Raw genomic sequence first — 10,991 nt, 5'->3', positions numbered from 1 at the left:
AATAAGACATAAACTAATAAGTATTTATAAAAAATTTATGCCCGCATGTGCGGGCAAAACACCTAGTTGGTTTATATATTCAAATTATTATTGGTTTGATGTTAGTTTAAATTATGTATAAAATCTATTATTATTAAAAATTTGAGTTCTAATAACCTATTAAAATTTGCTGTTATTGACATGTATATTCTAGACAATTAGCTCATAAAAATAAAACTTTTAAAATATTGTGTATTTCTTAAATTTTATTAAAATTATTAAATTAAGTTTTTAAATATTTTTAAACATTCAAAACTCTTTATAACTTTTTACTAATTTAATGAATTTCTCTCCACTTAAAAAATTAATAAACTCTACATAAATTCAATTTCACTCCACAGTAATTATTTTCAGTTCCCTAGGCCCAGTATTAGCCCAACTAAGGTTAGTAGGCCTAACCCCAGTATATAGCCCATCTAATCGTAAAGCGGTCCACGTCGTTTTTAAAGCTGATTAAAACCATAACTTTCACGTGCCACCAACGAACTAAAATATCTGTGGAATAAAACACGCTGGTGGTCGGAGACGATGGCTTTACACAGTTGTTTTATAGTAGTCAAACAACTTCTTCCCAGATCATTTTTCTTTTAACAATCATTAATTAAACCCCTTAAAAGTATAGTTCAAAGCTACAGAGAAACGCATCTAATCTTAGTTCACAGCTACAGAGAAACGCATCCAGATTAGATTGTGTCCACAGCAAAAGCAAAAGAGATAGAGAGAGATGGCCTCAGTGGATTCTCGAAGTGGTTTCTGCAACTCGAACTCGACTTTCTACAGCAAACGAACCCCGATCCCTCTCCCGCCTAATCCCTCCCTCGACGTCACGACTTTCATTTCCTCTCAGGCTCACCGCGGCCGCACCGCCTTCATCGACGCCTCCACCGGCCAAAACCTCACCTTCGCCGAGCTATGGCGCGCCGTGGAGTCCGTCGGAGACTGTCTCTCCGACATGGGGATCCGCAAGGGCCACGTCGTCCTCCTCCTCTCCCCGAACTCCATCCTCTTCCCCGTCGTCTGTCTCTCCGTGATGTCCCTCGGCGCCGTCATCACCACCACCAACCCTCTCAACACTGCCGCCGAGATCGCCAAGCAGATTAAAGACTCCAACCCCGTCCTCGCCTTCACCACGTCGCAGCTCCTCCCCAAAATCTCCGCCGCCGCCGAGAAGCTCCCGGTCGTGCTCATGGACGAGGAGCGAGTCGACTCGGCGGCGAGGAAGCGTCTGGCGGAGATGATGAGGAGGGAGCCGAGCGGGACCAGAGTCGCGGAGCGAGTCGACCAGGACGACACGGCGACTCTGCTCTACTCCTCCGGGACCACCGGGATGAGCAAAGGAGTTGTCTCTTCTCACCGGAACCTCATCGCGATGGTGCAGACCATCGTGAACCGGTTCGGATCCGACGGGGGGTCTCAAGGAGAGCAGAGGTTCATCTGCACCGTCCCCATGTTCCACATCTACGGCTTGGCGGCGTTCGCCACCGGACTCCTCGCCTACGGGTCGACGATCGTGGTTCTCTCGAAGTTCGAGATGGGGGAGATGATGTCGGCGATAGGGAAGTACAAAGCGACGTATCTCCCTCTCGTGCCTCCGATCCTCGTCGCCATGGTCAACGGCGCGGAGCAGATCAATGCCAAGTACGATCTGAGCTCTCTGCATACGGTGTTGTGCGGAGGAGCTCCGTTGAGCAAGGAGGTGACGGAGGGGTTTATGGAGAAGTATCCGACGGTCAAGATCATGCAAGGGTATGGGTTGACCGAGTCAACGGGTATAGGAGCCTCTACGGATACTGTTGAGGAGAGCCGGAGATACGGAACCGCGGGAAAATTATCCTCGAGCATGGAGGGGAGGATCGTTGATCCGGTTACGGGTCGGGTTCTTGGTCCGAACCGTACCGGTGAGCTCTGGCTCAAGGGTCCTTCCATTATGAAAGGTACTTTTATGTCGTTCTCGATGTCGGAGATCATCAAAGCTGGAATTTTCTTTAAAATGTTGTCGTTGTTCTTGGCAGGTTATTTCAGTAATGAGGAAGCTACGAGCTCTACTCTTGATTCTGAAGGATGGTTAAGGACTGGAGATCTCTGCTATATTGATGAGGATGGATTCATATTTGTGGTTGATCGGTTAAAGGAACTGATCAAGTACAAAGGCTACCAGGTAACATATGATGCATCACAGATTTAATCATGATTCATATTGCTGCTGTAGAATATAGTCCTTGTGGAGCATAGTGAAATGCTGATGAGTCCTATCATCCTTTTTGTATAGTAATGTGTTTGGTTTTGACCAAATTGTTATAAACATGACCTGGTTTGTTCTGTTGAACCAATAATAAGCTTTGATATCATGCTTGTGTGTATATGATAAGCTTCTCTAGAAGTCTTCCTAAAACTTATTTTGGGATCATTACATAGGTCCCTCCAGCTGAGCTAGAGGCTTTGTTGCTCACTCATCCTGAAATCGCTGATGCCGCAGTTATCCCGTAAGTCACAGTAACATCACCTAATTTTTTTGTGTTTCTATTTGAGTTTATAACATTTTGGCGATCTACAGGTTTCCCGACAAAGAAGTAGGGCAGTTTCCGATGGCATACGTTGTAAGGAAAGCAGGAAGCTTGTTATCAGAGAAGTCAGTGATGGAGTTTGTAGCAAAACAAGTGGCACCGTACAAGAGGGTACGGAAGATGGCTTTCGTATCTTCCATACCAAAAAATCCTTCTGGAAAGATTCTGCGCAAGGATCTCATCAAGCTCGCAACGTCCAACTCCAAACTTTGAAACTGTTACGAGTCTTGTGCTGTGAGCCAATCTCCGAGCATTGTTGTTACTTGTGTTGTAGTAACTCTTGTCAATTCTGTGAAATATATTACCCTGAAGATGATTCACACATAAATAATGTGGACAACAATGTTGATTATTTAAATATAGAGCCTGCCTTCAAAAACATGCTATGATCAAATATTAGCTCAGTGCCAAATTTATAAGACGGATAGCTAAGACTAAGATATTAACACTTAATTTGTACAATATAATAGATTGTCCTATAGTATTGCCTGATTCATTGTCAGGGAATTCTTGGATTTGTTCTGGCAATTTCACGTTTTTCGTAGGGATATCATGTAGTTTTGGTAAATGGTAGGAAAATGAACAAACTGGAACTACACTTTACAGTCGCCGAGGTCTTGGTATGTATATATACTGGCATTGATATAAATGTATGATAGGGTAATTCTCATATTTAGAGGGGCATACCCCAGAATACTTGAATGTCAACTTACCGTAAAAGAGACCAACCTCCACTCAAAGATTTGTCTTAGTTCTTGGGGGTATTCTTTGAAATGACTCTTGCAGTATCTACTGTCGGGTTTGGAAGACTAACCATCACTCATTTAACACATATGGTATCAACTCTGCGGTCTGGTGGAAAGGCACACTTTGGTAGGATCTTTCAAAGTGGCTCGCTGCCTTGCATAGCTCTTCCTCGGCTTCTTCCTTTTGCTGGCTTGCACCTTAATCCCAAGGAAGCTCTCTTCAGATGCATTTAACGCTTCATCAAAAATCGGTTTGGCAAGTCCAGGTTTGTTATTTGTTTTTTGATTATTTTTTTTTTGGTTTAACCAACCAGTAAAGTTTTTCCATTGATGCATCCTTCTTGAAAGTTTTCGATACAAAACAAACCATTTCTAGGTTGGTTCCAAATGCGTCAATGACACTATAAATTAATGTACATGTTATTACCAATCTCAGGGCTGGATCATACATTTAACCACCGTTCGCTTAGGATTAACCGACTAATTACATATGTATTGATTAAGCCATCCAAAATTTCTTAAATAAAAGTAGCTGAATTATCTATTTGGATCCGTGCAATATATATCAACAAGTATGGTTATGGAATGGAATCGGATTTGGATAATCCAAAATACTTGCATAAATAATTAAACTTTGAAATTGTGTAAAAAAATTATTTTTTGGTAAAAGATTCATGTATAAATTTTTGAAACTAATTTGAAACATTCAGATTTACATATGATTCTATTCGATTTATGTATTACAGTCTTTTTTATCGGTGATCTATTTTCTTACAGATGTTTTAGTATATATCCCAATCTTATAACGATACTGAATGTTATATGACCATTTGATTAAAAAAAAAAATCTGACCATATAGCCAAACTTACAACTTAGTGGTACTGTACAATAGCTAACTTGTTATGCCATTTAGAGATATCCAAGTGTACGATATAAGAACGTGTACCTGACTAATTGTCAGAGAATTCTTGGATATGTACACGCATCCTCTCTATGTTAAAAGGAGAAAAAAAATAAAAGATTTTAACATATAGTATGTACTAATTTAAAAAATGTTATGTTGATTAAATGCTAATTTTATTTACGTAACAGCTTGAAAATCAATTGAGAATTGTTGATCCAAAATTAAGTTGTTAGAGAATGTTATATTATATAATACGTCAATTATAGACCATTCATTTATGGCAATTACCTACAGAATAAAATTTATTATCTATTATTTTTTTAAGTAAAACCTAAGAAATTAACTAATTGATTAAAATATATATGACAAATAATGATTTTAAACAACAAAAATTTGTTAATAATATGTATATTTTCTATCATCTTGTTTAAAAAAACAAATTTTAAATATTTTGTTTCTTTTTAATCTACATATACGAAATAACTAATTCTTATTAGCTGGTGAAACTAGAATTTTGATTCCCTTTTTTCCTAAACATTTGATTCTTGTTAACAAGTGTCTGAGCTGTTAAGTTCATGCCATGTGTTTTACTTAAGTTCCATATAGTATAAATACTTTGACAATTTCAGAGCTGTGCATCCATCTAAACTAGATGATCTAATCCCCACCTGAACAAAAAATGACAAACTCCCTAAGCTCCTCATCATCATCATCATCATCATCGCTCATCGATCCAAGGAGTGGTTTCTGCAATGCAAACTCGACGTTTTACAGTAAACGCAACCCACTGCCACTTCCGGCGAACACCTCACTCGACGTCACCACTTTTATCTCCTCTCAAGCTCACCGAGGTACAACTGCCTTCATAGACGCCTCCACGGGCCACCGCCTAAGCTTCTCCGGCCTATGGAGAGCCGTGAACCGTGTTGCGGACTGTCTCCACCGCGACTTTGCGATAAGAAGAGGCGACGTAGTACTCGTCCTATCTCCCAACTCCATCTCCGTTCCCATCGTCTGCCTCTCCGTCATGTCTATAGGCGCCGTCGTCACCACGGCGAATCCTCTCAACACCGCCGGTGAGATCTCAAAACAGATGGCGGACAGCAACCCTAAGCTCGTCTTCACAACGCCTGAGCTGGCTAAAAAACTCGCCGGTTCGGGTGTCTCCATTTTCCTCGAGAGAAAGGGACCCACTCGCGGAGTCAGAGTCGCTGGTTATCTGACTGAGATGGTGAACAAGGAGACGAGTGGAGACCGGGCCAGAGACCGAGTCGACAAGGACGACACGGCGATGCTTCTATACTCGTCGGGAACCACGGGGCGAAGCAAAGGGGTGATAGTTTCTCACGGGAACTTAATAGCACACGTGGCGAGATACATCGCTGAGCCACTGGAGCCGAACCAGACCTTCCTCTGCACCGTTCCGTTGTTCCACACCTTCGGGTTACTAAACTACGTCATGGCCACCGTAGCTTTGGGTTCAACGGTGGTGATTCTCCGGAAGTTTGATCTCCACGAGATGGTGGCGGCAGCAGAGAAGTACAGAGCGACGACTCTGGCTCTGGTCCCGCCGATCGTGGTAGTTATGATCAACGGCTCAGATGTGATCAAGGCCAAGTACGATCTGAGTTCTGTCCGAAGAGTTAGGTGTGGTGGTGCCCCCTTGAGCAAGGAAGTTACTGAAGGGTTTTTAAAGGCATATCCAACGGTCGATATTTTTCAAGGGTACGCTTTGACTGAATCGAACGGCGCAGGAGCTTCTATTGATACGGTGGAGGAGAGTCGGAGATCCGGTGCGGCAGGGTTGTTGTCGTCCGGGGTGGAAGCGAGGATTGTGGATCTGGATACGGGTCGGATTATGGGTGTTAACCAAACGGGCGAGCTTTGGCTCAAAGGGCCTTCTATTGCTAGAGGTATAATATATTCGTCATTTTCATATATTCAAAAAATATTTATAAGCATAGTTTTCATAACAAATCTATATATGCTTGTGGACAAAAAGGTTATTTTAGGAACGAAGAAGCTGCAAAAGAAACTATCAATTCAGAGGGATGGCTTAAAACCGGAGATCTTTGCTATATCGACGATGATGGGTTTGTTTTTATCGTTGATCGACTTAAAGAGCTAATCAAATACAAAGGTTATCAGGTTTGTAAAATCTTTGATTATGGATTTGCTTACAAATAACAAAAAAAATTGTTACAAGCAAACTCTAAAACGCTTTTGGATTGTATAATAGGTGCCTCCAGCTGAACTAGAGGCTCTCCTACTAAGCCACCCGGATATTCTTGATGCAGCAGTTATTCCGTAAATCTTTTACTCTCTCTGTTTCTTAATAAGTGTCGTTTTAGAGTTGTGCACACAGATTAAGAAATCATTAAATTTTGCATATTTTCCATACAAAAACATCATTACCCATACATCTCAACCAATAGAAAAATAAAATGCAGAATAAAATTAATAAATTCTGTATTGAAATGCTAAAACGACACTTATTTTGCAACGAAAAAAATCTCTACAACGACACTTAATATGAAACGGAGGGAGTATAATCGTTTGTGCATTTTTCTATTTTGTTCTTTGGACTACATTAAAATATTGGAAATGTTTCCAGATAATTACCAGACCTTTGCTTTCTTGTGTTGTCTTTGTCTGTTACAAAGGATTCCTGACAAGGAAGCAGGCCAATGTCCAATGGCTTTCGTGCAACGCAAGCCTGAGCGCGATCTTTCTAAGAAACAAGTTATTGACTTCATCTCTAAACAGGTTTTCTCTTCTATACTCACAATCATAGCTCATTTTATTAGAAAACAATTTCCAAGTATAGTAACTTGGATGAAAAATATTGATGTAATAATCAGGTGGCCCCATATAAAAGAATAAGGAAGGTCGCATTTATAGACTCCGTACCAAAGACTGCATCCGGCAAAACACTTCGCAAGGTTCTCATCAACCTAGCCACTTCTAAGCTTTAAGAAAATCTCTACATTCTCTCTTTTCACTGTATAATATTTTCGACATAACCAGTACCGGTCCTGAGATATTATGGGTCCAATACAAAATGAAAATTACGGGCCCTAAATCATTAAATAAATAAAATTTAAAATAATTTACGATTAAAACTATAATTTTTTTGAAACTAATACATGTCTATCAACTTTAAAAGTTAATTTTCTATTTATTTGTTTATAATTAAGAAACAAAACTCCAAAATTTATTTTGTAAAATGTTTGAAATACTTTTTAGAATTCATTTTATGTTTGTTTTACTGATAACAACAACAAAAAGGTTTATAAGATGTAAAAATCATGGGTAAAAATCATAGGCCCCATACCAATGTGTCTTAGGTATTGGGTCAGAACCGGGCCTGGACATAACAAGAGATAAAGTTGCAATAAACAAATCTGGATGTTGCTTCTGGATAATATATATGAATGTACATCCCTATATAAATGTAATATCGCTGGATGTAAACATCGCCTAATTAAATCATTGATGTTGTTGTTAGTTGATATCTACACTTTTATCGTACAGATACTATGTTCATAATTGGAACATGTAAATACACTAATTACAACAATGAAAGCTTGAACTATTTTTATACTTCGGTAGGTTTTTATCAAAACGTGAACTACTTTTCTTTCTTTAGGTACTAGTACGTACAATAATCTAGAAAAATGTTGAAACAAGACAACTATAGAATGGAGAAAATTATAAACCAAAGGACTTGAGAGAATAGAATTGAATGAAAGAGACACTTTCAATATACTTTGATTGATGATTTTCTGATTGACAACACAAAAATTTATGAAAAAAATCAAGTCCGAAAATAAAGGAGAAGTTGGTTTGATCGAGTCTTTGTTTATTTAAGAAGTTTGTGGGTCACGTCCTAAAGTAGTGGAGACAGTTTCCGAGTCTAAGTATTGAATTAAGTTGTTTAAGGCATTATATATCATGTAATATTTCGATGAAATAGGACAAGTTTTCAGCCTCAGAACAAGCAAATATTACAACAACAAAAAAATACTAAATCAGAAATAGTAAGTGAAACTTCTTGTAATGTATCTCATTGATTGTCATTTACTCCAAGTAGTAAATCCCATTCCATTTTCTTTCTTTTAAATTTGCTCACTCCAAACCTACTCTGAATTAGTTAAATGTACTCTTAGATTAAAAAAGGAAACAATTTAGGACATATGAACATACGGTTTAAACTACATAATCAGGTGCCTTCAGACTCCAGCTGATCTAGAAGCTCTCGTAATCATTCATACGACGATCTCGATGCCGCCGCTATTCCGTACGTACACTTTTTCAGTCAGTAATGTTTTTCACTGAAACTCCATAATTGTTCCCCTCTTTTGTCAGCTAATTGTTTCCCCTTTAAAACATTAAAACAACATATTTTTTTCTGTAAGGTTTTATGATAAAGAGGCAGGACAATATCCAATGGCTCACGTGACACGAGTTCTTATTAGAGCAACCTCTCAGACAAACAAACTATTGACTTTTCATCATTTGACAGGTACTTTCTGATGTTATCACTAAAGTAGTACACACCACCTACGTACTTTGAACTGATCCATTTGATTGATTCTCGCTCTAACTAGATGCTGTCCCTTAGTTTTGATTGGCTTAAATAAAATTTCAAGATATATAGCCTCCAATATTTCTTTTTCTGACAACAGCCTTCAGAATAAATATTAATGACAAAATAAATAAATAATACCAAATACTAAGAATATTACAGTAACAATCTGTATTATTAAAAGAGAAGTACCCATATAAAATACCCCTTAGTTTTCACTTTTATTTACAATGGTATGCCACTGACATTAAATAATATTTCCTATTTTAATGCTGTATTTTCCACTTCAATTAATGTGTTTTCCAAATTAAATTTAAATTAAATACACTTCATTAACTTCTCCATTAAATCAATGTCAAATTCAAAAAAATACATTTTTATTAGACAAACGATTCTGGAAATTATAATACCAACTCTTCATTTAAAAAATTTGGATAATATCCAAACGGATTTACCATTTTGGTATCTAGAGAACCATAACCAAACTTCATCCGAAAGAAATATTTCGGATATTCAAATGTATTTAAATCATATTTATATACTTCAATATGTTAGCTATTTTTCGAATTAATATCCAAGATATAAGCTATTTTAAGTTGGTTAAAATATTTGAAATATAAAAAATAATCAAAAGTAAACATTTTAAAGTAGATAAACAATAATCAAAACTCCAAAAATATTTAAAATATATATTTATTCTTCATCCAAATATTCAAGTTAAACTTATTTTAATTTTTAATTTAGGTACTTTGGCTTACATCACTCAAATTTACATGTTATATTATTTTTATTTTTAGATTTAGGGAAATTTAAAGATATATAAATTTTGAAAATTCAAAAATAGTTTAAACGGGTTATCAAACCCGCAAAGATCTGAATCAAACCGGAACCAAAGTTTATAAATACCCGAATAGAGGTAGAATCTTTAAACTCAAAAAACTCAAATCCGAATAGATTTTAACCGAATTTGAGTGGATACCCAAATACCCACCCCTAACTTAGTCAATATAAAACGATTAAATATTATAAATATATTATTTAGTATAAAAAAAACTAAAACTGAAAATTAATACCCGTGCGATCGCACGGGTCAAGATCTAGTTATGGTTTATAGAGACTAAATAATATGATTTTCTAAAGTTTTCAAGTTAATGTACTACAGTTTTAAAGTTAACTAGATTTTGACCCGCACACCCGTGCGGGTGTATATTTCAAAAATATATTGCTATTTATTTCATGTCAATATTAAATTTCGATAAAAAATTCAAATCTGAAGAACCGAACCGATCACGATCCAAAAGAGTAATACCAAACCCGAACCAAAATTGATTAAATATCCAAATTATTCAAAATTTTGATATTTAGACAACCGAAACCATAACTAATTTTAACCGAAGTATTTTAGATATCAAAATGTATCTGAAAAAGATTAATATACTTATATATATTAATTATTTTTAGTTTTAATGTATATAGAAACATCCAGAATATATATGATACTTTTAGGTCGGTTTAAATACTTGAAAATATATAAAAATAGTCAAATATAAATATCTAACATAGTAGAAGTACACTCAAAACACCAAAAATATTTAAAATAATTATTGATTTTTGATCCAAAATTTAAATCAAACCAATTTATTTGTTAAGTTTAGGTATTCTAACATATGTTATTTAGATTTACATACAATATATTATTTTGTTTATAGATTTTAAGAAATTCAAAATATATAATAAATTTTAAAAATAATTTAAATGGGTTGTCCGAACCCGAACTGAACCCGCAAAGATCTGAATGTAATTCGAACTGAAATTTAGAAATATCTAAATGAGGTTGAAATCTTTGACCCCGGAACCCAAAACTCAAACAGTTCCGAAACGAATCCGAATGGATACCTGAACTGAAATTTAGAAATATACGAAAAGACTGAAATCTTTGACCCCGAAAACCCAAAACCCAAACAGATCCGAAACGAATCGGAATGGATACATGAATGTCCAGTCCTAGTCACTATTATGTATCATATATATGTCATCATATAATTAATTGTATTGGTCCATCATATAAATAATCATATAATTAATAGTATTTTATATGTACCATCTTATAAATAATCATATATATTAAATTCTTAAAGTTTAAGATGAA

General features: G+C 36.4%; 2 protein-coding genes across 6 annotated transcripts; both read left to right on the top strand.

The window, feature by feature from the left end:
* The first annotated feature begins 546 nt into the window (after positions 1–546).
* Positions 547–2,984, top strand: LOC108822910 (peroxisomal OPC-8:0-CoA ligase 1). Its single transcript, XM_018596110.2, has 4 exons — positions 547–1,973; positions 2,052–2,197; positions 2,455–2,522; positions 2,594–2,984. The coding sequence occupies exons 1-4, from the start codon at positions 764–766 to the stop codon at positions 2,814–2,816; spliced, it is 1,647 nt and encodes a 548-aa protein (XP_018451612.2). The 5' UTR covers positions 547–763; the 3' UTR covers positions 2,817–2,984.
* A 1,894-nt stretch (positions 2,985–4,878) lies between these two features.
* Positions 4,879–8,794, top strand: LOC108821296 (4-coumarate--CoA ligase-like 8). 5 transcript variants are annotated; one of them, XM_057001254.1, is made up of 7 exons: positions 4,879–6,167; positions 6,257–6,402; positions 6,494–6,561; positions 6,918–7,020; positions 7,116–7,196; positions 8,481–8,554; positions 8,673–8,794. In XM_057001254.1, exons 1-6 carry the CDS (start codon positions 4,934–4,936, stop codon positions 8,499–8,501), a joined length of 1,653 nt encoding a protein of 550 aa, XP_056857234.1. In that variant the 5' UTR covers positions 4,879–4,933; the 3' UTR covers positions 8,502–8,554; positions 8,673–8,794. The 5 variants fall into 5 exon arrangements, with proteins under 5 accessions (XP_056857234.1, XP_056857236.1, XP_056857235.1 ...); XM_057001256.1 differs by having other exon boundaries at positions 8,481–8,571; positions 8,673–8,708; XM_057001255.1 differs by having other exon boundaries at positions 8,481–8,575; positions 8,673–8,691.
* Positions 8,795–10,991: the final 2,197 nt, after the last annotated feature.

The sequence above is a fragment of the Raphanus sativus genome, unplaced genomic scaffold (genome assembly GCF_000801105.2).
Source record: "Raphanus sativus cultivar WK10039 unplaced genomic scaffold, ASM80110v3 Scaffold3423, whole genome shotgun sequence".
Lineage (NCBI taxonomy): Eukaryota > Viridiplantae > Streptophyta > Magnoliopsida > Brassicales > Brassicaceae > Raphanus > Raphanus sativus.
The sequence above is the reverse complement of the archived record's forward strand: the minus strand, read 5'-3'. Positions and strand labels throughout refer to the sequence as shown.